Source organism: Antechinus flavipes, chromosome 3 (genome assembly GCF_016432865.1).
Source record: "Antechinus flavipes isolate AdamAnt ecotype Samford, QLD, Australia chromosome 3, AdamAnt_v2, whole genome shotgun sequence".
Classification (NCBI taxonomy): domain Eukaryota; kingdom Metazoa; phylum Chordata; class Mammalia; order Dasyuromorphia; family Dasyuridae; genus Antechinus; species Antechinus flavipes.
The window spans coordinates 385,423,806-385,451,041 of record NC_067400.1 but is presented as its reverse complement, the minus strand read 5'-3'; the positions used below and the strand labels follow the sequence as shown (position 1 = coordinate 385,451,041).

General features: G+C 32.8%; 1 protein-coding gene across 1 annotated transcript in view; it reads left to right on the top strand.

The window, feature by feature from the left end:
* PLCL1 (phospholipase C like 1 (inactive)) overlaps nt 1-27,236 on the top strand; it is a 423,749-nt gene that overhangs the window by 318,499 nt on the left and 78,014 nt on the right. The window contains exons 2-3 of the mRNA XM_051985927.1: nt 11,174-13,645; nt 16,394-16,597. Coding sequence (XP_051841887.1) covers nt 11,174-13,645; nt 16,394-16,597 — 2,676 coding nt within the window. The remainder of the gene's footprint in view (nt 1-11,173; nt 13,646-16,393; nt 16,598-27,236) is intronic.

Here is a 27,236-nt window from a genome sequence, read left to right as displayed (position 1 = left end):
ATCATATAAATATATTTCTATAAATAAATTTTATTCATTTAAGTAATCTTAAGGATCTTTAAAAAAAATACCTGCACAAACGAAGAACAAAAGGGAAGTATAAATGATTCATAAGTGATATCTGTTATAGGCAGTTTTAATATTGTAGCTAATGATTTTCTAAGACTGAAAATAATGTATGGTTAATGAATGAGAAGAGTTGTACTTGCAGGCAAAACATAAATTGACAAAATTATGTAAAGGCAGAACTCATGCTCATTTATTTATATAGTGTTTTTTAATGAGTTCTGAACTAACAATTATAAGAAGGTGCAGTACAATAGATGCTTCATCTATTTTGCAAAATAAATCAATAATATTAAACATATTACATAGTAACAGGAAAGTTTCCTAGAAGCTGTCCCTGCATTTTCTTTTGGAGCACCTATTACTTTTGTTTTCAAGAGAAGAATCTTTTAAAGAGATAATGTGAAAAATTCAGTCATTGTAAGAACTGTTTTCCTTACTGTGATCTTTTTGGCCATTTTAATTGGAATAGGGTTGTGGAAAGAGACAGTTTTGAATACAGTCTTTATTCTATAGGTCATCTTTTTTCTCTCTGTCTTCAATGAATTGGCTTCATGGGCCTCATAGGATACAATATTGCTTTTCTCCATCATGATGAACATCCAGGGATGGATGGCCTTTCTGTCAATGCAATGTCCGATTATGGGGACTGATGATGATATATGTTACCTACTTCTTGAGATAGATATTGAGGTGATGGCTCAATATACAGAATAAGATATAATTTTTGGTTCTGATCAGTTTGAGAATATGTTTTATTTTATAATATATTGGTTATGATGATAATATTTTTATTTCTTTTTCAGTTGAAAGAGGGAGAGAAAGTGTTAGGGACAGAAAATAAATGCTTATGAATGAAAATATAATTTTAAAAATCTTTTCACCTATCTCTCTTAAGATTCTTCTCTCTAACAGCTGATAATCTGCCTGTACTCTTTCTTCAATGATTAGCATCGCCTCTTTTAGCTTTTCCTGCTACTACAATAACTCTTTCTTTCTTTCTTTCTTTCTTTCTTTCTTTCTTTCTTTCTTTCTTTCTTTCTTTCTTTCTTTCTTTCTTTCTTTCTTTCTTTCTTTCTTTCTTTCTTTCTTTCTTTCTTTCTTTCTTGAGGTTCATTCAATTCAAATTTGTCACCAAATCAAGATTCTGGCAGTTATTATTTACTGACTCTAGGACATTCTTCTTCCTTCCCTAGAGAGACTCTAGATCAATTTTTCTCTCCATCTGAATTCCTTCCTCATACTAGGGAATTTAACATCAATATCTATATTTATAGATAAATAGATAGATACATCCTCAAACACATTAATGTCTAAGTTCCTCAATATATTAATTTCCCATGGTTTATTCCCCTATTGCACCCCAGTTCCACATAGAAATCCTGATCATTCTATCACCTGACATGTTCCTTATCCATATTCATGAACTTTGAAACTCCTTTATCTCTATTTTGATCTCTGGCGAACCAATTCTGCTCGATTTCCCTCTAAACTCAAGTCCCTTGTCTCCTTATTCTATTGTTCAGCCTTACTTGCTAAGCCCCAACCCTTTATCTCTGTCATCATCCCACCTTAACTTCTATTCATGTGGTGCTGAAGAAAATCATGAAATTGTGCTGACTGGGTCTACTACAGACTTGTTACATAATTTCAACTGGGCTCTTTAACAAAGTAAATGTTTTGTACTCCTCTAATCAATTTAATATCCAAAAATTTTCTAATACATGCAAAGATAGTTTTCAACATTCATCTTTGCAAAACCCTGTGTTCCAAATTTTTTTTCCCTTCTTATCCTTCTTCCCCTCTCCCTTAGACAGCAAGCATTCAGATATAAGTTAAACACATGTAATTCTTCTAAACATATTTCCATATTTGTCATGCTGCATAAGAAAAATCAGATCAAAAGAGGAAAAACATGAGAAAAAAAAAAAAAAGCAAACAACAGCAATAGCAAAAAGGTGATGATACTATGCTTTGATTCACATGCAGTCTCCATAACTTTCTCTCTGAATGCAGATGGCTCTTTTTATCATAAATGTATTGGATTTACCTTGAATCACCTCTTTGTTGAAAAGAATCAGTTCCATCACAGTTGCTCATCACATAATGTTGTTGTTGCTGTGTACAATGTTGTCTTGGTTCTCCTCACTTCACTTAGCATCATGTTCATATAATTTTTTCCAGGGTTTTCTGAAATCAGTCTGTTCATCATTTCTTATTGAACAATAATATTTCATTACATTCATATACCATAACTAATTCAGCTATTTCCCAAATGATAGGCATCCACTTAATTTTCATTGCCACTAAAATCAATTTCATTTGCCACTAAAAAAAGGGCTGCTACAAATGTTCTTGCACATATAGGTCCTACTAATGAAGCATCTTTGAGGGGGAAAGATTTTTCATTCTTTTGTCATATTATCGTTTGCTTATCGCCTATTCTCTGCTTCTAACAGCAGAGTATTTCATCCTGTAGAAAAGCATAAGAAATCATTGGCCACTGTTAGCAACATCTGAGATAATTGCCTTCTTACTGTAGAAATAAGACTACGCAGCCAGCTCAGAGTTGTCTTGACCTTTTGTTTATTGTGGGAAGTAATTGGACATCTTATCTTAGAAAGTTTTAACAGAAAAAACTGGGCACATTTGGCTGGAGCTTTTGATGTTTCCAAGATTGTCCAAGCTTGCAACTATAAAAAACCTTCTTGAAGGGTGGTTTAATTGAAGACATAATGAATTTCAAAAATGTGAAGATCTTCTTGGGATCTCTTTCATGTTTTGATTTTTAGAGATATTTTGTCTCACATATGAAGACTATGTAAACCATAGAACTTGGTTTATTTATTTTATCATTAAAAACTTGTTTAGACATTGTATCTTCTTGTGAGGTGATGAAATCAAAAATTAAACATGGGAGGGTTGGGATATAGAAAGGATTGAGATTGGGGTCTGACTAATTCCTTGGACTGATTCCTTAGTACTGGAGTCTAGGCTGTGTTTCAAGAGGTGGAGCCAGAATGAGAGGGGAAAAAAGGCAAGGCATTACAATAGACTTGTCATATTCTATTCAGTGGAGGTCTTTGGAATCAACCTATAACCCTGTGTGAATTGCTCTTACAATTGGGACTGTAGCTCTTTCCTGCTGATTTTAGGCTTCTGGCTGAGAAAAGTTAGGCCTGGAATAAACTAAAAATACTTTTTATTTTCTGACAACTACTTAAAATAATTTCTGGTCTTTGCCTTCTTTTTGGAGACATTACAATAGCAAAATGAAGCTGGCAAAAATATATAAGAATAAATATTATGCCAAATTTTTGTTTTTTTTTAAAAAAATAAGTTCCAGAAGTATTTGTCTTATCAGGAGTCAGAAAGAAGCTACAATGGAGTTATCCCTAGAACAATGTTAGCATTTCTTTCATCTTTACAGCAGTTTCACTAACTCCTTTGCTTTGGCAGTGTTCTTCTTCCCAGCTGGTGTTCTCCACCCTGATGATAATTGCCATATGAGGGTGTGTAGTGTTCTTTAAATCATTATCACTGAATCTGAAGCCAAGATAGAGGTCCTTCATACATAACTGGCAAGGAGATTCTGGATTTGAGTCACTCCTTGATTTCTAGTTAGCCTCACATTGCAGAGACCCTCCCTTCCCCAATCTTATTCAGCATGACGATATGACATGATTCTTGAAAATGACCAGAACATAATGCCTCTGAATGCTAGACTCCTTTTACAATAACACAGAAACATTAGTCTCCTGGAGACATTTTTGATTATTTTGGCAATAAATCATTTTGGCACTTGTCATAGGGAAGCAAGTTTATTATTCCTTCACACATGTACTTTTGATCATTTTTAAACTCAGTAGGTGGCTTGTAAAGCCTGAGGACTTTGTCACTTATGAGAGGTGAGAGGAAGAATTATATCCTTTGTGACTTATTCAAGGTATAAGATATCTTTGGTTTGTTTTTAAAACTTTTTTTTTTGTATGTGTATGGCCTAGATATAATTGCATTGGTAATGGGAACTCCCAAAAAGAAAACTCCTTTTTATCAACTCAGATTTTGTGGTTCAGCTACTTTTCAATTGTGTCCAGCTCTTTATGACCTCATTTGGGGTTTTCTTGGCAAAGGAACTGGAGTGGTTCCTTCTCCAGCTTATTTTTACAGAGGAGTAAACTGAGGCAAACAGGGTTAAGTGACTTGTCCAGGATCATGCAGCCAGTAAGTAATTTGAACTCAGGAAGATGACTCTTCCTGACTCCAGTCTCAGAACTCTATCCATCAAGTCAGCTAGTGGCCCCAATATAGATCTATCTGTTGGGCAATTTAGAGTCAGAGTAGCCTGGGAGCATGGGATCAGGAAAAAGTGATCTTCTTTGGCTTTTGGTAGTTTAAAGAGAGTTGCTTGAAAGCCTTGAGAGTTTAAATGATATACCAAGCGTCATGCAGCCAAGTAGTGTTAGAAATAGGAATATAATCCAGGCTTTCCTAACTCCAAGGCAGGCTCTCTTTCTACTCTACCAGAGTGCCATTCCTTATAACTTTGTAGGTGCTGATTTCAATTAAAGGCCATAGTAAATAATAAAAAAGCAATGTTACCTTAAAATAAGGCATTTTGTAGTGCAGAATATTTGCGCCTGGGTCTATCTGAAGAAAAGCAGGGAGCACTGTGTAGGATTAATCCTGGAGAAAGATATAAAAAGAGAATCTTTGAACAGACCTGGAGGGGAAGTGATTAAATAAAAAAAGTATTTTACTGTAAGTCATTTGGAAACCATCATTTTGTAGCTACATAATAAGATTTGAAAGAGATTTTAGACATGGTATATTAGAGCAGCCATATTAGTACTGAAAATGCTGGATATCCCATAACCCACCATTTATATTTGCTGTGACTTTTTAGGCTGTTAAATTAGCTTGGAGATACACAAAGGGCATGCCTTCTGTTTATATTCTCTGGGAAGAGTAGACTGTATTTGTTCAGGGTTTTAGCAATGGGACATAATGAAGAATGGGATAATCCAGTAGACAGTTCAGTAAGAAATGAATTCCCTCAGGTTCACTAATTGGTGTATTTATGATTTCTTGCTCCAAGGCATTTCCTCTTGTTATTGTTTAGTTCTTTTCGATTGTGTCTGACTCTGTGACCCCATTTGGAAGTTTTCTTGGCAAAGACACTGGAATGATTTGCCATTTCCATCTCCAGCATATTTTACAGATGAGGAATTAAGGAAAACAGGATTAAATGACTTGCCCAGGATCACACGGCTTCTAGATATCTGGAGACTAGATTTGAACTCATATTTTCCTAACTCCAGACCTGTCTCTGTGCCTGTGTCACCTCAGTACCCAAAAATTTGACTTAGGAAACCCTTAATATTTTGGCCCAATATTAAATTCTTTTTCTCTTGACTTTAATAGTAATAAACATAACTCAAAAATGAAATGGTTAGTGGGGAAATTTATCACATTAATATGGAATGATATAGTTATCTTTATAAAAGTACATAAATAAAAAAGGAATAGTTTCCCTGTCAATAATTCTTTTTAAAATTTTTTTTGAAGCTCTGCTAATAATTATGCTAACACAAAATTTTCTTTTATAAAAATTATGTTTAATTTGAAAGCTTTCATTAGAGTGAGATAGTAGTCAAACAGGGTTTTTAGAAGCTGAGACATGTTCTAATTTACCCAATCACAATTTGTAGTTACATTATGTGATAGATTAATTCCATTGAAGCAATGTCATTAGTTGCCTACATTAATGGTAGGAAAATATACACAACCATTAGAAATTCCCATTGATGATTTTAAATTTGCTATAATATGGCATCTGTGCATAAAGCCCTAAAAATTTATTGTTATTTTATAACTAAGAGACATAGAAATTGACTACACTAATTAAAAAATAGCAATTCTGTAGTAAGTCCAAAAGCTTGGTGGTTAAATGCTAAAAATACTAAGAAAAAGCAAAAATCAGTTGTTTAAAATTGATAATATATATCTGTCACTCAAAGATCCAATATGTAATTTATTCAATAAATCATTTCACCAGAATCTTGTAATGAAAGTAAATTTTGCATAATTTTCAAGGATGTGGTTTTAGTCGATTGAAGAATGAATCATTCTGTCTTTTTAAAATTGGGGGTTGTAAGGGTTTTTCAGACAATATTACAATTAAATTAGGCCAGACATATGGAAAATGTTTCCATTTTTAAAGATTTCTATATGGGAAGATCAGATAGTTTCCTTTGATTATTCTTTCAATATTCTAGTAACTATCATATTATGTTAAAATGATAACAAAATGAATGTCAAGGATTTGGTATAAACCCATGGAAGACAAGATTATATGGCTTCACTGGGATATCTAAAAATCATTTTGTGAGTAAACAGTACTCCTCTGTAACTGGGGTATGTATGAATGCTTTCCACCTTTTCCTTAGGAGTAGTTTGTATACATAGGATAAACTACAAATATACAACATTTGAGTTATAAAAATGTATGTAATTGCTTTTGAATTCTTCTTTAGAAGCTGTTGAAGTTATAAGTTTGTACTAGGGAAGTTAGTAGACCCAGTAAGAAGTCAGAGATATAACTCACTTAAGGAATTTATGTTTCTAATGAGTTTACAAAATAGAAAAGATCTTTGAATCAAATCTTTTTTACCCAATGACTTTTATTGTAAATGTAGATATGCATTTCTATGGAAATAACTTGGCATTATGAAGAATGATATTTAAGAATATTGTGTTTTAAATGTTGATAAGTAAAATCCAAAAATACTCCATAAAAATATAAAATAAATTCCCTGATTAGAAAAATCAATACTCATACTCAAAATAATTTGCAAAGCACAGATGTGTTTACAATGAAAATATCAAGTCTGAAGTTATATGGCTTGATCCAGGGGAAACAGACATAAACCAATTTGTCTGATCTTCTAAAACCATTCAGCAGTTAATTTGTTTTCATAGAATAAATATTCCTTTTTAAATCTTTTTCTAAAGGGGTTTATGTTAAAACTATAGAATCACAGATTGGAAAAAAAATCAAGAAACCATCTATTCAAAGATCATAGTCCTCTTTATGCAAATGAAAACATAATTCTTATTGCAGGAGATATTCATGAAGAAAAGAGACAATTATTGGCACTGAGTGATTTTAAACATTATTCATAAACTGGCCTAATTCGATATAAGTGCCTAGTAAATACTTATTGAGCTGAATATAATATGTGAAATTGATGACTATATATCTTCAGTTCCTTTTTTCAGATTATCAATAAAGATAATTGTAAGGCAGAATTGTGTACTAGAGAATTCTCTATATAGGAAAGCAGGAGACCCAAGATTCGGCTTTATTCCTGATTTGTTTGTGCCATGTAACAAGTCACTTCATTTTTTGGGACCTTTGTTAATCATCTTTAATTTGAGAGGGCTAAACTAAAAGATCTTTAAGTTCTTTCTAAGTCCTGAAACACTATGATTTTGTGTTTTTATTAATGAGAATCTTTTGAGAAATCATTCTAAATACTGAATTTTAGTAGGTTGATATCTAGTCATTAAAGAATACCATTTGGATTCAGTCTTTAATATAGTTCACTTATTTTCTATAAGAATGTCACATTGGAATCAAAAGGAATCAAAAACCTTTCTAGAAATTCAAAGAGGCATAGCAGATGTACTAGAAAATATTCTAAAGCTCACAAGTGTATGGTCTGTCAATCACAAGAAAGAATTCAATTGCTAAGGTATGATTTGCTTGTCACAAAGCCATTGATTGATGCTTAAATGCTGTTCTTCTACATGATTTCTGAGTGATTGATAATTTGTTCTATGCATATAGTTACATGCTCAATGAATAGCAGTAGTTATTACTGTGAGCGATTATTGTAGTATTTCTTTTGTCTATTTTGTGACAAAGAGGCAAATTTGCATACTGTTTTTTAAAAATCTACCAAGCAGTTCCCTGGAAACATTTTTGTAAGATATGTAGCACAAGTAACATTTATTTCCCTCATTTGTAGATGAGGTAAATGAGACTAATAGAACTGAAATGATTTGCTCAGGCTCATACAGGTAGCATTTGGTGGAACTCAGATTCAAACTTAAGTGTTCTGTCTTCTATTCTGATATATCCTCCACTACATGATGAGTGCTACCTCCTATAAATTATTTATTCTGTTTATCTTCACATACATTGGAAAAGCAGACCCTCCTAATAAGTCATTATTGTGATTTATTATTTTTATAAATACAGATTACATAAATTATATTTTCTTTGCACGCCACTCAAAGGACTTGGACCTTATTTCTGAGTTGCTATAGGCTGGTGATAGATCTGGACCAAGAACACCAAGGCTAAGCCAACAATCAATATAGAGAACAGGCAGCTAAGGTAGCACAATGGATAGACTGCTGGACCTGGAGTCAGGAAAACTAATTTTCTTGAGTTCAAATTTGGCCTCAGATAATTACTGGCTATGTGAACCCAGCCAAGTCACTTAACCCTGTTGGCTCAGATTCCTTTTCTGGAAAATGTGGTGGAGAAGGAATTAGCAAACCACTCCAGTTTCTTTGCCAAGAAAACCCTCAAATGGGGTCATAAAGGGTAGGACACTTCTGAAAACTGACAACAACATTCAATAGGAAGCAGAGACATCAAGCAGAAAGCAAGACATAGAATGTGTCTCCTTTTACCTATTCATATGACTACCACCCTGGCTCAAATCTCTTGTCACATCTCACTTGAACTATTGTGATAGCTTCCTCATTGGGCTTCTTCCTTCTAGTCTCCCTCAATCAATCCATCCTCTGCAAATTGTTAAATAAGTTTTCCCAAAGCACAGATGTGCTCATACTTTTATCCTACAGTGGCTTCTATTTCCTATCAAATCATTGGTAGCAACTTTTCTGAATAATTACTTGCTTTGCTCTATAATCCCTTAATATAGTCAGATCATTTTCTTCTAGTCATATTTTGCTAGGGTTGTACTTGGAACACAGATATTCTTTTTTATTTTCTAACATCTCTCTATTAGAATAATTGAGTGTTAAATCTGAAACATCCTTTTACATACTTCACTTAAACACTGTAAAACAGATGGGTTTGGATGCCAGGAAATACTTTGGGATCTTTGAAAATGCCATAAACTCTGACACACTTTGCATGATCCTTAAATCTCCAAAATCACCTACCTTTTCGCATAGACTTAGTGCATATTATTTTATGTGAGACTTGCCTCTTCGAGTATAAACCTTCCTAAGCAGATGCCATATCAAATAATAAGCCTTTTCATGGTGCTTGCTGTGGGAGATTTGCTGCTGGACTGGTTTTGGCCTCTGGCTTACAAGTTGTCAGGCCTAGCAGATTCTACTGAACCTGCAATCCGGTGGAATTTCCAGATGAATCTCCAATAGCTAGAATCTGTGAGAAAAGTTTTTCTTCTAAGCTCAAAGCTCAAAGAAGATAGATTCTCTTCCCTTATCCCCCCAAAAGAGAGGGGTTACTGTGAATCATTTTCTTCTCCAGAAGGGATTCTGTTTCTACTTTGTCCCCTGTTTCAATATTGTCTTTTTTTGTTTAGCTTTCTTTTTATAACTAGTTTTTGTATAGAGAATAGAAAACATTGACTTTTATTTTAGAATTATAGGTTAGTAAAATCGGGAGGTAATTGGCCCTTTTACCCTTGTCAGAGGCCATATTTTGGTTATTTATATATTTAGAAATATACAAATTAAATGGACTCAGATTTCTGGAATTAAAAAAGAAATCAGGGGACTAACAAAATGGGAAGCTCTTTACTAATACATATACACAATATACCAACATAAGTATCCACTGCTCTCTTTTATGTCTAGAATACATTCCATTCCCTGCTCTACCTTACTAGATTTCTCTCTTCGTTCACACTTAGTTTAAGAATTATCTTCTATCTAATTTCTTCTGTATCTGAGTCCTTTTGGCAGTCTGGTAAAGCCTATGGACTCAGAAAATGTATGTATTTAAATGTATGAAAGAAAATACATTGGATTACAATTTTTATCTATTTTTATTGATATAGCTTTCATAAAATTTTCTTCTTTAGGTACTTAAACTGCTAGTATTCCTAGATTTATTTTTTTTTTTTTTGGTATTATTGTACTTTTTCTTGTTCTATTTATACCTATATATTTTTTGTCTCCCTTATTAGAATGCAAAATCCTTGGGAATGTTATTCATTCTTTATATTCATAGCTTCAGCACAGTACCTTGTCACAAATTAAATACATAATAAATACTTATTGACTGATTCATGTGAAATGTTTTAGAGCAGAAAATGTTGAGTTGAATTACATAAGACTGACCCCTAACAACAGATGATACTATCTATATTTTTGTCCTTTTATAAACTATTACTAAGAACACATTATACACAAAAAAGCAGTTGCAGCTGATTTTCAAGGTTGTTTAGTGTCAAATTTCTCACTGCATTTTCATAGTTTTCTATTTGAAGGGTAGAATGATTACAGAATATTCAAAGTAGTTTATAAAAAAGGATAAAAATTTTGTTTCAGAAATAACTGTAATATAGAAAAGTCATATTGTATATATAATGCTATGAAAGGAATACTAACATACATTAAAATTGTATAAATTTAAACTAATTTTGGGAAAAAAAATTATCCCAAATTAGTGAAATGTTTTGGTTGCATTCTATTTAAGAAGAAAAAACAATTTGATTGTTTTTAGTAAAATGGTATATATGGTATACTTGAAATATATAATATATAATATAGTATATATTTAGCAAAATGGTGTATATATATATATTGAATAATATAGCATCAAAGAATTACTAATTAGAGGTTCTTAGATCTAATGTACTGAGTAGTTTGTAATTAGGACATTACTTTATTTGAATTGTATATTTGAAGGTATTTGACAAATCTGCTGATTTATAACTTTTACTTTCCTTCATCTTCTGTATGTTATTACTTTTCTCCCTCTCCTTCCCATATTGTGAAGGTGAACCTCAGGCAGTTCTGAATTAAATAGATTTTTCTGAATTTTTCAGTTTTACAAAAGACATTTATTCATCATTTTCCAATTATCTTACAGGATCCTTCAAACCAAAAATGTGGAAGAAAGAAGACCGTGTCATTCAGCAGTATGCCATCGGAAAAGAAAATCAGCAGTGCAAGTGATTGCATCAGTTTCATGCAGGCTGGCTGTGAGCTGAAGAAAGTGCGTCCCAATTCCCGGATATACAATCGTTTCTTTACCTTGGACACAGACCTTCAAGCTCTTCGCTGGGAGCCTTCTAAGAAAGACCTTGAAAAAGCAAAGCTTGATATTTCTGCTATAAAAGAAATCAGGCTTGGGAAGAACACGGAGACATTTAGGAACAATGGACTTGCCGACCAGATTTCTGAGGACTGTGCCCTGTCTATACTCCATGGGGAGAATTATGAGTCTTTGGATCTGGTTGCCAATTCAGCTGATGTAGCAAATATTTGGGTTTCTGGTTTACGGTACCTAGTTTCTCGAAGTAAACAACCCCTTGACTTAATAGAAGGCAGCCAGAATACTCCAAGGTTCATGTGGTTAAAAACAGTATTTGAAGCAGCAGATGTTGATGGCAATGGGATTATGTTAGAAGATACATCTGTAGAATTAATTAAACAGCTCAACCCTACCCTGAAGGAATCTAAGATCAGGTTAAAGTTTAAAGAAATTCAAAAGAGCAAAGAGAAACTAACTACCAGAGTCACAAAAGAGGAATTTTGTGAAGCTTTTAGTGAACTTTGTACCAGACCAGAAGTTTATTTCTTACTCGTCCAGATATCCAAAAACAAAGAATATTTAGATGCCAATGACCTCATGCTGTTTTTAGAAGCTGAACAAGGAGTTGCTCATATAACTGAAGAGATGTGTTTAGACATTATCCGAAGGTATGAGCTTTCTGAAGAAGGGAGGCTCAAAGGTTTCCTTGCAATTGATGGCTTTACCCAGTATTTATTGTCACCAGAATGTGACATTTTTGATCCTGAGCAAAGAAAGGTGGCTCAAGACATGACCCAACCATTATCACACTATTATATCAATGCTTCTCATAATACTTATCTAATAGAAGATCAGTTCAGGGGACCTGCTGATATTAATGGCTATGTTAGAGCTTTAAAAATGAGTTGTAGAAGCATAGAACTTGATGTAAGTGATGGACCAGACAGTGAGCCGATCCTTTGTAATCGTAATAATATGACAACACCTCTTTCCTTCCGTAGTGTCATAGAGGTGATAAATAAATTTGCCTTTGTGGCTTCTGAATACCCACTTATCCTTTGCTTAGGCACTCACTGTTCTGTACCACAACAGAAAGTCATGGCCCAACACATGAAAAAGATCTTTGGCAACAAGCTATACACTGAAGCACCTTTGCCATCTGAAGCCTACCTCCCTTCCCCTGAGAAACTGAAAAGAAAAATAATTGTGAAAGGAAAGAAGTTGCCTCCTGACCAGGATATGTTGGAAGGTGAAGTAACAGATGAAGATGAGGAAGCTGAAATGTCTCAAAAGATGTCAGAGGACTATAATGGTGAACAGAAAGTAATGTGTCTCTGTAGAGAACTATCCGATTTGGTATCTATATGTAAATCTGTCCAATATAGAGATTTTGAACTATCTATGAAGAACCAAAGTTATTGGGAAATCTGCTCATTTAGTGAGACAGAAGCTAGCAGAATTGCCAATGAATATCCAGAGGACTTTGTAAATTATAACAAGAGATTCTTATCAAGGGTATACCCAAGTGCTATGAGGATAGATTCCAGTAATTTGAACCCCCAAGACTTCTGGAATTGTGGCTGCCAGATTGTGGCAATGAATTTCCAGACTCCGGGTCCAATGATGGATTTACATACAGGCTGGTTTCTCCAAAATGGGGGTTGTGGATATGTTCTCCGACCCTCCATCATGAGGGATGAAGTCTCTTACTTTAGTGCCAATACAAAGGGCATTGTTCCAGGGGTCTCTCCTCAAGCCCTGCATATTAAAATTATCAGTGGTCAGAACTTTCCAAAACCCAAGGGAGCATGTGCTAAAGGGGATGTCATAGATCCCTACGTCTGTATTGAAATACATGGTATTCCTGCAGACTGTTCAGAACAAAGAACTAAAACTGTTCAACAAAACAGTGATAATCCTATTTTTGATGAAACTTTTGAGTTTCAAATAAACCTGCCTGAGCTTGCCATGATCCGTTTTGTGGTCTTGGATGATGACTACATCGGTGATGAATTTATAGGACAGTATACAATACCACTGGAGTGCCTGCAGCCTGGCTATCGGCACATCCCTTTGCGCTCTTTTGTGGGAGATATCATGGAACATGTGACACTCTTTGTTCACATAGCAATAACCAACCGGAGTGGAGGAGGAAAGGCCCCAAAGCGCAGTCTTTCAGTAAGAATAGGGAAGAAGGTTAGGGAGTACACCATGCTCAGGAATGTTGGTCTGAAAACCATAGACGACATCTTTAAAATAGCTGTTCATCCTTTGAGAGAAGCCACAGATGTGAGAGAAAATATGCAGGTAACATATTCTTATGACATTTGTGTTTTTAATTGAATTCTTTCTTAAGAAAAAATAAAAACAGTGTATTACTACTATTATTATTATGAGCAAGCCAGCATCTTTATATAAGATTTTTAAAGTGCTATCTCTTTTTCCCTCTCTCTGTCTCTCATCTTATTTGATCCTCACAACAACCTTGAGAAGTAAGTACTATTATTATCATTTTCATTTTATAAATAAACTGAGACATAGAGTAACTTGCCCAGTCACACAGCTAATAAGTTTCTGAGGCAAGATTTGAACTAAGGCCTTTCTGTCCCTTGAAACACTAAGCAGCTTTATACATGATTTATCCCTAGAGAAATTATATGAACCATTGTCAAGAATTCATAATAGAGAGCTAAGTTCAGGTCTTCTAAGGGACTTTGTGCAAGGAACAATTTTTCTTGTTTCAAATTGGTAAATATGTTGAGTGTGCCTTATGCTTTTATTTGCATGGTAGTAGGCACATACATCTTTTTGTTAAATTGGACCAATCTGCAATTACCTCCCTTTCAAAACTTCCCTCTCTACTAAATAATCCACTTAAACTTGTAAGTCATTTAGCATATCTATTAATATAATAAATTGCCAATTAGCTATAGATAGGCTATCTGTGCTTTGATTTATTGACAAATGATATTTGCAAATTTATGCTGATTAATGCTCATTCTGTTAAGGATTTGTTATGTTAAAGTTTTCCTTTTGAGGGGGCACTTTCAGTTTTATCGATATACTTTGTTTTGATATCACTTAAATTTATAGATTATGCCACTTTGAGAGAAGTCTCTCAAACAGTTAAGTAATAATTCAGTGACCTCATCTGAAAATGGACACAACATTTCACAAGTATATTACTTCTTCTACCTCTTTAGATCTATTATGAAACATGATTTCATGATTTAGAGTACAAAAGAAGACTATCCATCCATCCATTCATCCATCCATCCATCTATCCATCTATCTATCTATCTATCTATCTATCTATCTATCTGTCTGTCTGTCTATCCATCTATCTATCTATCTATCTATCTATTTACAAGTATGATATATATATAGATATACAAAAGTAGACACACACAATAAGCATACAAATATGCATGACATGGATCATGTACATACCTCATGTATATATGTATATATGTATATGTATATACATTTGAGAAATTGTTTTTCTTGATTATGAATATTTGTTACAATATATTTTTTCTTTTTTTCCCCATCTGAGTAGAAGATGGGAGAGAAAGAAAATAATTTCTATTCATTTAAAAAAAGCAAATTTCACCTTCATTCCTTTACTTTTATTCAGAGAAGACCTATAAACAGAAGCACAGTTCTATCCTATGTTTCCTGGTTAGTTCAAAAGAGGGAAGTCTTCAGTGTAATCATCATGAAAATCAGATTTTTAAACTGGTTTTTATGGACCATTTTATAAGGGAGGCAAGGTGGAGAAACTGAATAGCTTCCTTTCCTTGAGTCATTCTTCAGAAGAGTATCTTTGTTTTATTTGGAATGAATTTTTCCCAAGTAGACCTACTTATCTGTAGGTAGAAAAATACATACCATAATAAAGAAAGCATATTTGGGATATTATTTATTCTCTTGGCTTAGGTATGTTTTTTTTTTAATGCTGAAATTAAAGAAAAAAGTTTGGTATATTTTTCCCAATACTCTTATGCAGAGTAATACTATGCCAAAGTTACTGAAAGGTCCCAGAGCTGAATGAAAGAAAATATTATAAAAATATTAATTTTTCATTTTCTAGTACCATATTTTATCTTAATTTACTTGTTAATGGAATTTTAGCAATTAGGTAGAAATATTATCAAATAAATTTCACAGTGCATATTTTACATATACTTAGTTTGAAAATTCCATTCTATCAATATATATATGAAAAAAATATATTTTTCCTGTTTAAAGAAAGTATAAAAATACCTTGTTTGCCTCTTTTAAATCATTGAGACCCATGTTAGCATCTCTTATTAATTTATTCTGTGATAGTATAAATAATGAGATGAGCTAATATTGCATTTGAAATATTAAATCAGAGGATGATAATTTATTTATCTGACTTTAATAGAATAATTTATATAAATAAGATTCAATACAAGAGACTGATAAACGGAGTATCAACAGAAGGTATTCTAACTAAAGGATAATTTGATGTTTATATTTCCTTAGAGTTTTAGCATTCTGTTATTATGTATAGAAAACATAGATTAGAAAGATTAGAAAATGGCAACAATCACTTTCACTTATTATGTTAGAAACTATTCTCTAGAACTTAAGAACTGTTCTCTATTATGAAAGAGAAAGAAGAACTAGTGTAATAGAAGAGTAAAAAGTAATCATAGCAAAAATTAAAGAAATTATAATTAACAAGTTATTGTTAGTTTAAAAACTATTTTAAATTTTTTTGGAGGAAATTTGCTTTAAAATGCATTAATGTGATCTTTAAAAATGACTTGCTTTGTTCTTATGGAATATGAGAAATTTCTTAAATCAGAGAAGTGTGGAATGATAAATTAGATATTCATATAAATGAATATTGTTATTTTAAAATACTGGTCATTTTTCAATTTACCTCAAATTTTGCAGTTGTTTTAATCTGTTTTGGAATTATAAAAAGTCTTAATAGAATTATCCATTAAGAACAGATGCTTTATAAAGTAGATGTATTGTGTAAAACCATCCAATGTAATTCCCATTTTTTTCCCCTGACAGAATGCAATAGTGTCTGTTAAAGAGCTTTGTGGACTCCCTCCAATTGCCAGCTTGAAGCAGTGCATGTTGACTTTGTCCTCTCGGCTAATAAACAGTGATGATACACCCTCTGTATCTCTCATTATGAAAGATAACTTCCCATACCTGGAACCTTTGGGGACGATACCAGATGTACAGAAAAAGGTCCTAGCTGCCTATGACCTGGTATGAAATTTTACAACCTAATCTAACATTTTTTATAATTGTTTTGTGTGTTTGGATGAGTGTTGCCATTCTTGCGGATTATAGTTTATTTTGCTTTGTTCTACTCATTGAGTAAATGTGGGGAGAATTCTTCTAATTCTATCTATGGAATGCAGGCAGCTACAGGCTGAAATGGCATTCTCCTTATTCCCACCCAAAGTGAAACTTTTTATTTTAAGTTAATATTATTGGTGTTATTGCTAAAACATTGTGTACCAAATATTAGGAATAGTATTGATTGTAAATGTCTCCTATGAAATTGATATACATTGTGAAACAAACTTAGATTTCAGTAGTGATTTGAATGCAATTTTTTTGAAATCTTAGTTTTCTTAGTTGAATTTAAAAACTTTAAAAACATTTATCAAGCACCTGAAAGGGACCACGCTATAGGACTTGAGGATATTTTTAAAAGGATATTGAACACAATCCGAAATGAAGAATCACTGTTTTGCAGAACCTCTTCCCAAATAAGAAGATAAAAAGGAATTAATAATAAAATCCAGTTACTGATATTCAAACTAAATTTCACATTAGTTTTGGCTAGAAGCTCATTTGTTCCCCATATCTCATTATTCATGAAACCTATTTTCTTTCCTTTCTTTTTCCTTCCTTTTTTACTTTCTTCCTCTTCCTTTCTACTGTTGCCAAAGCTGCCACTTATACAGTAGACTGAAGTAATTGCTCTCTAAACAGTGACTTTAGCTCCCCTAGTTACAATCAAAGTTGATGCCATGGAAACTACTTATTTCTTCACTTGATTTTCAAGCTAAGAATTAAAATTCATTCTTTTCAGAGAAGGGGAAGAAACTATTCTCCTAGCCCTGGAACAACAACAACAATAACAACAAACAAGAGAAATCAGGATGGTGACTGGTTGTTTTTGCTGTAGATCCTAAAGTTGGCATTGGCCATCACTGGTTTATTAGTTTTATTGGCTGAATCAGAGCCTGAACATCAACTTTTCTATACATATTTCAGAAGTATCACTTATAATCTGTGTACAGCATGCTTACCTGAAGTTTAGCCCCAAAACTACAGTTGAAAAAATAATAGGCTCATCACTCTCTTGTTCATAATTCCCATTTCTATACAAGTAGTGAACATGACTAGTGCATTTGCTATACATTTGCAGTACCTTATTTGTGCCTCATAGACACTCATGCAGATAGTCTTGAGACCCACTTAAAATAACTGTGAAAACATTTGACTGTCTTAGGTGAACATTTCTTATCAAGAGGATATCCAACTACTCTTGCGGATCTTATATGTACTTAATTATCAGAATGTTGTCTTCCTCATTAGAATGAGTTCCTTTAGGGCAGACATTGTTTCTTTTTATCTTTAGTGTCTGGGTATAATAAATGCTTAATTAAAATACATATTGAATGAATTTGTTGATAAGAGAAAAAAAGAGATATACCTATAATAGTCAGTTTGTTCATCAGTATATCACCAATTCTTTCTTCCCAATATAACTTTCATTTCCTCCATGTACTTTAAATAGTGAAAGATAGTTAAGATTGAATGCTTGGCCTGGAGTCAAGAAGATCTGAGTTCAAATCTCACTTTCAGACACTTACTTATAATGTTATACTGGGCAATGGAAGTTATTTAATTTCTCTTTGCCTCAGTTTCCTCAACTGTAAAATGAACATGATTATAATAGTACCTGCCTTTCAGGATTGTTGGGAAGATAGATTGAAACAATATTCATGAAGCACTTAGCACAGTGCCTGGAATGTTGTAGGTACTTAATAAATTCTTTGTTGTTTTTCAGGCATTTTATTTTTGTCAAACTCTTTGTAACTCCATTGGGGTTTCCTTGGCAAAGATACTGGAGTGGTTTGTGATTTCCTTCTCCAGCTCATTTGATGGATAAGGAAACTGAGGTAAAGAGGATTATGTGATTTGCTCAGGCTCATATAGCAGCTAAGTGTCTCAGGCCAGATTTGAATTTAAGAAGATCAGTTTTTCTGACTATAAGCAGGGCAGTCTATTCACTTGTGTCACTTAGCTGCATTTGATAAAATCTAGTTCTTTAGAATGTAAACTCCTTGTGGGTAGGAACTTATTTTGCCTTTCTCTAAGTGCTTAACACAGGGCACAAAGGCCAGGGCATAGGAGACAAAAGTAATATGCTGATAATTTTGGCAAAGAAGTAAGTAATACACTTTTTTTGTTGCCTAAGGTACAGTGTTTGCTTTAGGTTAGTTAGTATTCCTCATGCTTTTATTTCTTTAATATTTGTTTCTGGGATATTCTAAATGTTACTTTTTGTAGAAGCATGGGCTTTGTTGTGTGTGAAAATAATAGTTGTTTCAATTCAATAAATGGGCATGATTTAAAGCAGTTTCATGAGTTCTCTTTATCCCTTGAAGAGATTGTCCTTTAGTTTTATGATGGGGAATAGAAACTTGTAGGCTGTTTATGAAATATGATTAATGCCCTAGATAGAAAGACAAAGACTTAATATGCTGTGGAAAACAATTCTACAACATAGGAATATGAGTTAGATATGTGATAATTGAGGTACTTAAATTGGACCCCAATCATTACAAATTCAGGATTTGGCAGAAATTGCACTTTTCTAGTTGTCTTGCCTTGGGAAGAAAAAACAGCAACTATATTCAATAAATGGATAAGAAAATACAGTTTTCTTTGGCTTAGAGGACAAAAGACCATGAAAATAATTCTACAGAAAAAAGGTTTGGCTAAACAACCATTCTATGCTGATAATCAAATGCTTGTATTATGTGTCAGGCACTATGCTAAATATAAAATAAGAGATAAAAGATAGTCCCTGTCCTCAAGGAGCTTACAAGCCAGCAACATTAATGAATATTATTATCCTTACAATGGTCCTTTTTATTTTAATATTTTTTTCAATTATATGTACAATTGTTTTTTTTACATTCATTTTTTTAAAATTTGGGGTTCTCAATTCTTTTCCTTCTTTCCTCCCCTCTCTTGTCATTGAGAGAGTAAACAATTTGATTTGGGTTATACATGTAGTTACGAAAAACATATTTCCTTATTAGTCACACTGTGAAACAAAGCACAGTCTCCTCCCTCTTCCCAAACAAAATAAACCAAGAAAAGTTTAAAGAATTATATGCTTCAGTCTATACTCAGACATTATCAGTTCTTTCTCTGGGATGTAGATAGTATTTTCCATCATAAATCCTGCAGCATTGTTTTAAATTATTATAATGCTGATAATAACCAAGTCATTCAGTTGATCATTGTTCAATATTGCTGTTACTATGTACAATGTACTTCTGTTCTGCTCACTTCATTTTGATTAGTTCATATAAATTTTTCCAGGTTTTTCTTAAAGCATGCTGTTTGTCATTTCTCATAGTACTACAATATTTTTATCACAACATTCAACCATTCTGCAATTGATAGGCTTCCCCTCAATTTCCAACAATCACCTAAAATCACTATAACTATTTTGTAGATATAGGTTCTCTTCCTTTCTAAAAATATCTCTTTGGGATACATCCCTTGTAGTGGTATTGGTGGGATAAAAGTATGAAGTTTTCTAAGTCTTTAGGTATAGTTCTAAATTGCTCTCCAAAATGTTTGTATTGATTTAGTATGTATTAATGTTCTAATTTTGCTATCCCCAACAGCATTGGTCAATTTTCTTTTCAGTAACATTAGCCAATCTGGTTGTTGTGAAACATTTCTCTAATCAAAGTGATTGAGAGCATTTTTATATGAATATAGTAGTTTTGATTTCTTCAACTAAAACTGCATGTTCATATCTTTTGACTAGTTATCAATTATGGAATGACATGTATTCTTATAATTTTTTCTGATAGTTTTTTTTAAGTTTATTTTTTTTAATACATATTGCTTTATGGATCATGTTGGGAGAGAAAAATCAGAGCAAAAGGGAAAAACCATGGGAAAGATAAAAAAAAAACAGAAAAAAGAAGTGAATGTAGCATATGTTGATTTACATTTAGTTTCCTTAGATCATTTTCTGGATACAGATGGCATTTTCTGTCTAAAGTCTATTGGAATTGCTTTGGATCACTAAACTGCTGAGAAGAACCAAGCCTCTCATAGTTGATCATCACACATTCTTGCTCTTTATTGTGTACACTGTATTTCTGGTTCTGCTTGTTTCACTCAGCGTCAGTTCATGTAAATGTTTCCAGGCCTTTCTACAATCAGCTTATTGATAATTTTTTACAGAACAATAATATTCTTTTACCTTCATATACCACAATTTGTTCAGCCATTCCCCAATTGATGGGCATATACTCACTTTCCAATTCTCTGCTACCAGAAAAAGAGCAGCTAAAAACATTTTTGTGCATGTGGGTCCTTTTTTCTCCTTTATGATTTCCTTAGGCTACAGACCCAGTAATGGCACTTATGGGTCAAAAGGTATGCACAGTTTTATAGCTCTTTGGACATAGTTCCAGATTGCTCTCCAGAATGGTTGGCTTATTTCATAGTTCCACCAACAATATATTAGTATCCCAGTTTCCCCATTTCCCATCTCCTCCAATATTTATTATTATCTTTTCCTGTCATCTTAGCCAATCTGAGAGGTGTGAGGTGATATGTCAGAGTTGTTTTAATTTGCATTTCTCTAATCAATAGTGATTTAGAGCACTTTTTCATATAGCTATAAATGACTTTAACTTTGTCATCTGAAAATTGTTCACATCCTTTGACTATTTGTCAATTGAGGAATGACTAGCTTTCTTATAAATTTGATGCAGTTCTTTATATATTTTAGAAATTTACTTCCTTTTTAATCTTATTTCTGTTGGCATTTTTATAAATTTATATATACTTATATGTAAATTTATAAATTCAGATCTCTATATATTTGAGAAATGTGACTTTTATCAGAGAAACTTAATATAAAAATCCTCCCCTATTTTCTGCTTTCCTTTTTACCTTGATTGCATTGGTTTTATTTGTGCAAACACTTTTTAATTTAATGCAATCATATTTATGCATTTATTAAATAAGCTTTATTTTATATCTTGTAATGCCATATATTTTTTGGTTACAAATTTTTCCCTTACCCATATCTGACAGCTAAATTATTTCATATTACCCTAATTCGCTTATGGTATTACCCTTTATGTACAAATCATGTAATCTATTCCACTTTCCAATTCTGTTTTATTGATGAGTAAATTCCATTTATGCTCAGAGTTATGATTTTTAAATGTATATTTACCTCCATCCTACTTTTTCTGATTTATCCTCTCTCCTCTCACTCTATCCTTCTTCAATAGTGTTTTGTTTCTTACCTCTGCCTCTCCCAATCCTCACTCCCTTCTATCAGCCCCTCTCTTTCTCTAGATAGATTACATACCTAAATGAGAAGATATATTATTCTTGTTTTGAGCCAATTCTGATGAGGGTAAGTGCTGTCTACCACTCCCACTTCCATATTTTCCTTCACTATTAAAACTCTTTTGCTTTTTTTTTATGTCAGATAACGTATCCTTTCTATCTTCCTCCTCCCCTAATCTGAATGCATCTTTATTTTTCACATTTATTTTTATTTTGGGGGGTTATCTCTAAACCATCCCATCACAATTAATTCATACCCCTGTCCTCTATGTATATTCCTTCTAACGGCCCTAATAATGACAAAGTTCTTAAGAATTACAGTATCCTCTTCCCATATAAGGATGTAGCAGTTTAACCTTATTGAATTCCTTAAGATTTCTCTTTCATCTTTAACTTTTTTTTTTTTTTTGCTTGTTTTGAGTTTGCATTTGAAAGTCAAGCCATTAAATGTTTGACTTTCTTCTAACCTTGCCTATTGACTCTTCTCTCTCTCTGTAACTTTCCTTGAATATGATAATCCCTATGTGTGAAATACTCCTTTTTTTCACCTCCACTTCATCAAATCTCTGTTCAGTAATTCAGTTGTGTCAGAATCTTTGTGACCCCTTCTAGTATAGCATGCTAATGCTGGACATGGAGTTTTCTTGGGAAAGACACTAAAATAGTTTGCTATTTCCTTCTCCAGTGGAATAAAGCAACTTGGCTAAGGTCACACAGCTGGTATCAGAGGCCACATTTAAATTCAGGTCTTCATGATCCTTGGCCACCACTCTATCTACTGAGCCACCTCCTACACCCTAGGAATTCTTTGCTTACAATTTCAGCCCAAGTACCATCACCTAGAGTAAGCCTTTCTAATTTTTGTAGTTATTAGTACCCTTTTCCAAGAAATTGTATTTATGTATTGATATAGTCTTTAATTTTTTTATGTGCATGTTTCCTCCCAAAATAATATAACACTTTAAGGATAGGGACTGTTTCGGTTTTTTTGACTTTGTATCTGCAATACTTGGGGACAGTTCCTGACAAATGGCAAATGCTTAATAAATGGTTACTGAATGAATGAAAAGTTGGTTGAACCAAAGGATGAAGATCTTAAATTCCAGGCTAAGATCAATAGGAAATTACTCAAGTGACTTTTGAGCGGGGGTTGTAAAATCACCAGGGTTTTGTTTTGTTTTGTTTTGTTTTTTCTTAAGAAGATTTTTGGAGAATCTGGAGGCAGGCAGATCAGTTAGGTCAGAGATTCTTAAACCTACCTCTCTCTCTCTCTCTCTCTCTCTCTCTCTCTGTGTTATGGACTCCTTCAATAGTTTGGTAAAATCCATGAATGCTTTTCAGATTTATAAATCTATAAAATAAAATATATAGAATTACCAAGTTGCCAATTACATTGAAATATAATTATCAAAATATTTTGAAAACACCAGGTAAAAGACTCCTGAGTTAGATAATAATTTTACATATAAAATACCGAAAGAACTAATAATCTACATGGAGAAACCATGCATATGCATAAATAGTAGCAATGCAAGATTGCATATGGTTGTTTTTTCTTAACAATAATAATTCCTATAATTGTGACCCTCTTGGGGATTTATAGCAACTTGAACGTCTTATGATAGAAAAATTCAGATTAGCTTTATATAACTGTAGTGCGTGAATCATTGAGAAAGACAGTCTATGCATGCTCTAAACACAGCTCAATTATGCAAGACTTACAATGCATTGGAATTATTCTTAAGAACACCCTGGTGCCAAACTATCATTCTCCACTTTTCCTTTTTTGTCTGATTTAATCTTGGTTAAATCTAGTTTTTTCATAGGAAAAAATTCTTTCTGCAAAGTGCATAATGTATCTATATGATTTTGAACATTAAGTATCCTTGTAATTGGACAGGGATACCTAGCATAAACACTATCAGTTATCTACTATATATCTATCAATCATCTATTTATCAACATATTTATCAATTTTCTACCAATTATCTGTCCATCTATCATCTATTTATTCTACTTTGAATATCACCTACTCCTTCCCTCTCCTAGCCAGATTTCCCTAAAGACAATGATTCTAGCCCTTTTCCAAGTCTAACAAAAATCCCTCCATGTTACAGAGACCTTTATCCTGTGCTAACAACATAAAACATAAAATGAAACATAAAAATGAAACAAATGATGTTTTCTCTCCCTAACTTGAATATAACCTCCTCAGATGCTGTGACCTCATTTTTCTTCCTTTAAATTACAACCAATAAGACAAGGCACAGTGGATTTGCTGGCTTATAAAGAATGTTTATAAATACTATTGAATGACTTTCTTCATTTTTTTTTTTTTTTCATCTTTAAAGGCTGATATTTTGATTTCAGTCTTGTTAGATGTAGTATAAGATGTCTCTTGATGCATGGCCGGGGAACTCTTGTGGGTTCCTTGTGATTTCTTGTATTTGAATTAATATACAGAATATTTATTGAATCAAGAATGTCTTGGGTAAATTAGCCAGAGGTCAAAGTGGTTAAAGAGTATATGTAGCTATAAAAAAACAAAAAACTTCAAAGCAATTTCTGCAGATGATTTCTAGACTATATTCTTGAACATTAACATAGAAGTTAAAATAGAATTTCCGAAGATATAGGACAACTAAATACAATTTATAATACATTGACCTAATGTACCTGAATACTTTACCTTGTCTATAAAAGGGAACTGGGAAATGAGTATTACAAGAAAACTCTCAAATTGAGTTAATTGCTATCTAATGCAGAAGGATGATGCAATGGATAATACTCCAAGCCTGCAGTCAGTCTTAGTAGCTGTGTGAACCTGAATAAGTTACTTCACTTCTATATGCCTCAGTTTCCTCATCTATAAAATAGAGATTATAATATCATCTGCCTCTTGGGATTGACATGAGGATCAAATAATATATTTGTATAGTATTTTGCAAACCTTAAATCACTATATAAATAATAGCTAGCTTTTTTTTTTTTTTTTTTTTTAACAATGGAAGCAATATGATCCATATGGGCCTTCCTAACCAAGGGTTTTTGAGCAGAAAAAAATAATTTTTCAAGTATTTGGGGTTATTCCATAGTTCTGAGAGGTATTATGTTCTCAAGTGATACTAAGAATCAGAGATAAGAAAAAGAGGCAATGTCACTGTGAAATCCCAGCTGTGTTGAAGTCCCAATTCTCACATATATTGCTTGTATAACTCTGGAAAAATTGATTATTCTATGAGTTCTCCAAGGAACCAAGCTATAAAACTGCCAATTTGCATTGGTAGAGCGATTTTCCTTATCCTGAATTCTCTACATCAATTTAATTACAAGGATGGGCAAAAAAATATTGTTTTTCAAAGCAAAAAAAGTTGGTCTTCTAAGAGTACAAATATATTTTATCAAAATATTTTGAATTCCAACCAAACAAATAAAACATTCCTTCCTCATCCAGGAATATTAGTTTTCCTTAGTATGTCTATCATATTAGTGTTAATCATACACAAAATAATTGACTCAAAGGATAATAATGGGGTTAGTGGAAAAAAACCCACTTAAATAAAACAATAATTTATTGACATGCATCACTTACAAAGAACCACAACCCAAAGATTCAAGTCATAGATCCCAGCATCCTAATATATCAGAATTGGATGGATTCTTAGGGGCTGGAATTCTAGAAGTTCCAGATGTAGCTAACTAATAGTCATCCAGCCTTGGCTTGAAGACTTCAGTGAGGAAAACCTTCTTCTTCCAGAGACAGTCCTTCATACTCATATTTTTCCTTACATTGAGCCTAAATCTACTTCTCTGTATTAATTACTCCTGTTTTTTTTTCCCCCTGAGGGAAAAGTAGAGCAAATTTAATACTTTTCCCACATGATAACTTTGAAAATACTTGAAAGAGAGCCATTATGTACTTTTGTTTTTCTTTTGCCAGGCTAAACATCTCCATTTTAAAAGCCAATTCCCATAAATATTGAGATCGTTTTTTTAAACTTGATCACTAATTTTGTATATTCTCCAACTTATCCTTTCTAAAATGTGTCACTTAGAACTATAATACTCCAATTGTGGTTTGACTGGTAAGAATGCAGTGGAATCTCTTTGATCTTGGACACTGTATAGCTCTTGATGTGGTTTCCACTGGACCACTTGAGGTTCCTGCTGCATAAATTCCACATTTTGTCTCTTAGTTCTCATGCTCTCTTTCAAGTCTTAGCCCAAAAGGACTTTCCTAGTCCTCCCATCTGCCAGTGTGGTCTCCTCTGAAATTACCTCTTATCTATTCTGTATATGTCTTATCTGTATCTGGTTATTTACATTCTGTCTTCTCATTAGAATGTGAACACCTCAAGGCTCTGGTTTTGTATTACTTTATAGTTTAAGCACTTAGCACAGTGTTCTGCATATAGCAAACAATTGATAAATGGTTTTTGATTGATCATTAATTTAATCCACTCCCTTTTGACTCATTTAAAATTGCAGAATATGAAAATTCATCTATCTTTTTTCAAAATAATGTCTAATTACAGTATATCTTCTAACTTGTAATTATAAAATTAATGTCTTGAACCTGATTTTAATATTCTCTCTCTTAGGCACACACATCTATCTATATTTATATCCATATCCCTGTTACATTTAATCTTATTTGCTTTGGCCCAATATTCTAGCTATTGTTTTTTGACTCCTGACTGGTATCAACTTTGCCTTCTTGCATTGTCATATGCATTTTTTTTCCTTTTTATTGTTCAAGATATTTCATTGATGGAGACTATATGGCCAGTAGTTTTTTAAATTGTCCAAAACAACAAATGGCACAGCAGTAATTAGTAAGAGAGCTAATTAGATTGCAGAATGTTACCCTTCTTTAAAAAGATAACTTGAAAAACATACAACAGATATTTAGATAAATAAATGTGAAAAAAAAAAAAAGACAATGAAGTTTTCTAAACATGTGCTTAGTTTTCTCCTGAGCAGGTACTGTGTAACAAGACAAGAAACTGTGTTACAAGTTCTCATCTATGACATGATTCAAGGTCTTTTCCTCTCCAAATAATATTGACAACTGACTCCAAAAAAACAAAACAAAACAAAACAAAACAAAAAAAAACACAACAACTTAGCTGCCTAGGCAACTTATCAGATTGGTGATACCTTTAATGTCATCTACCAATCTGATGAGTATGGCATTTGTGGTTTATCTAAGTCTCTGATCAAAAATAATAAACGAGTATTTATTAAGCTCCTACCATATTCTATG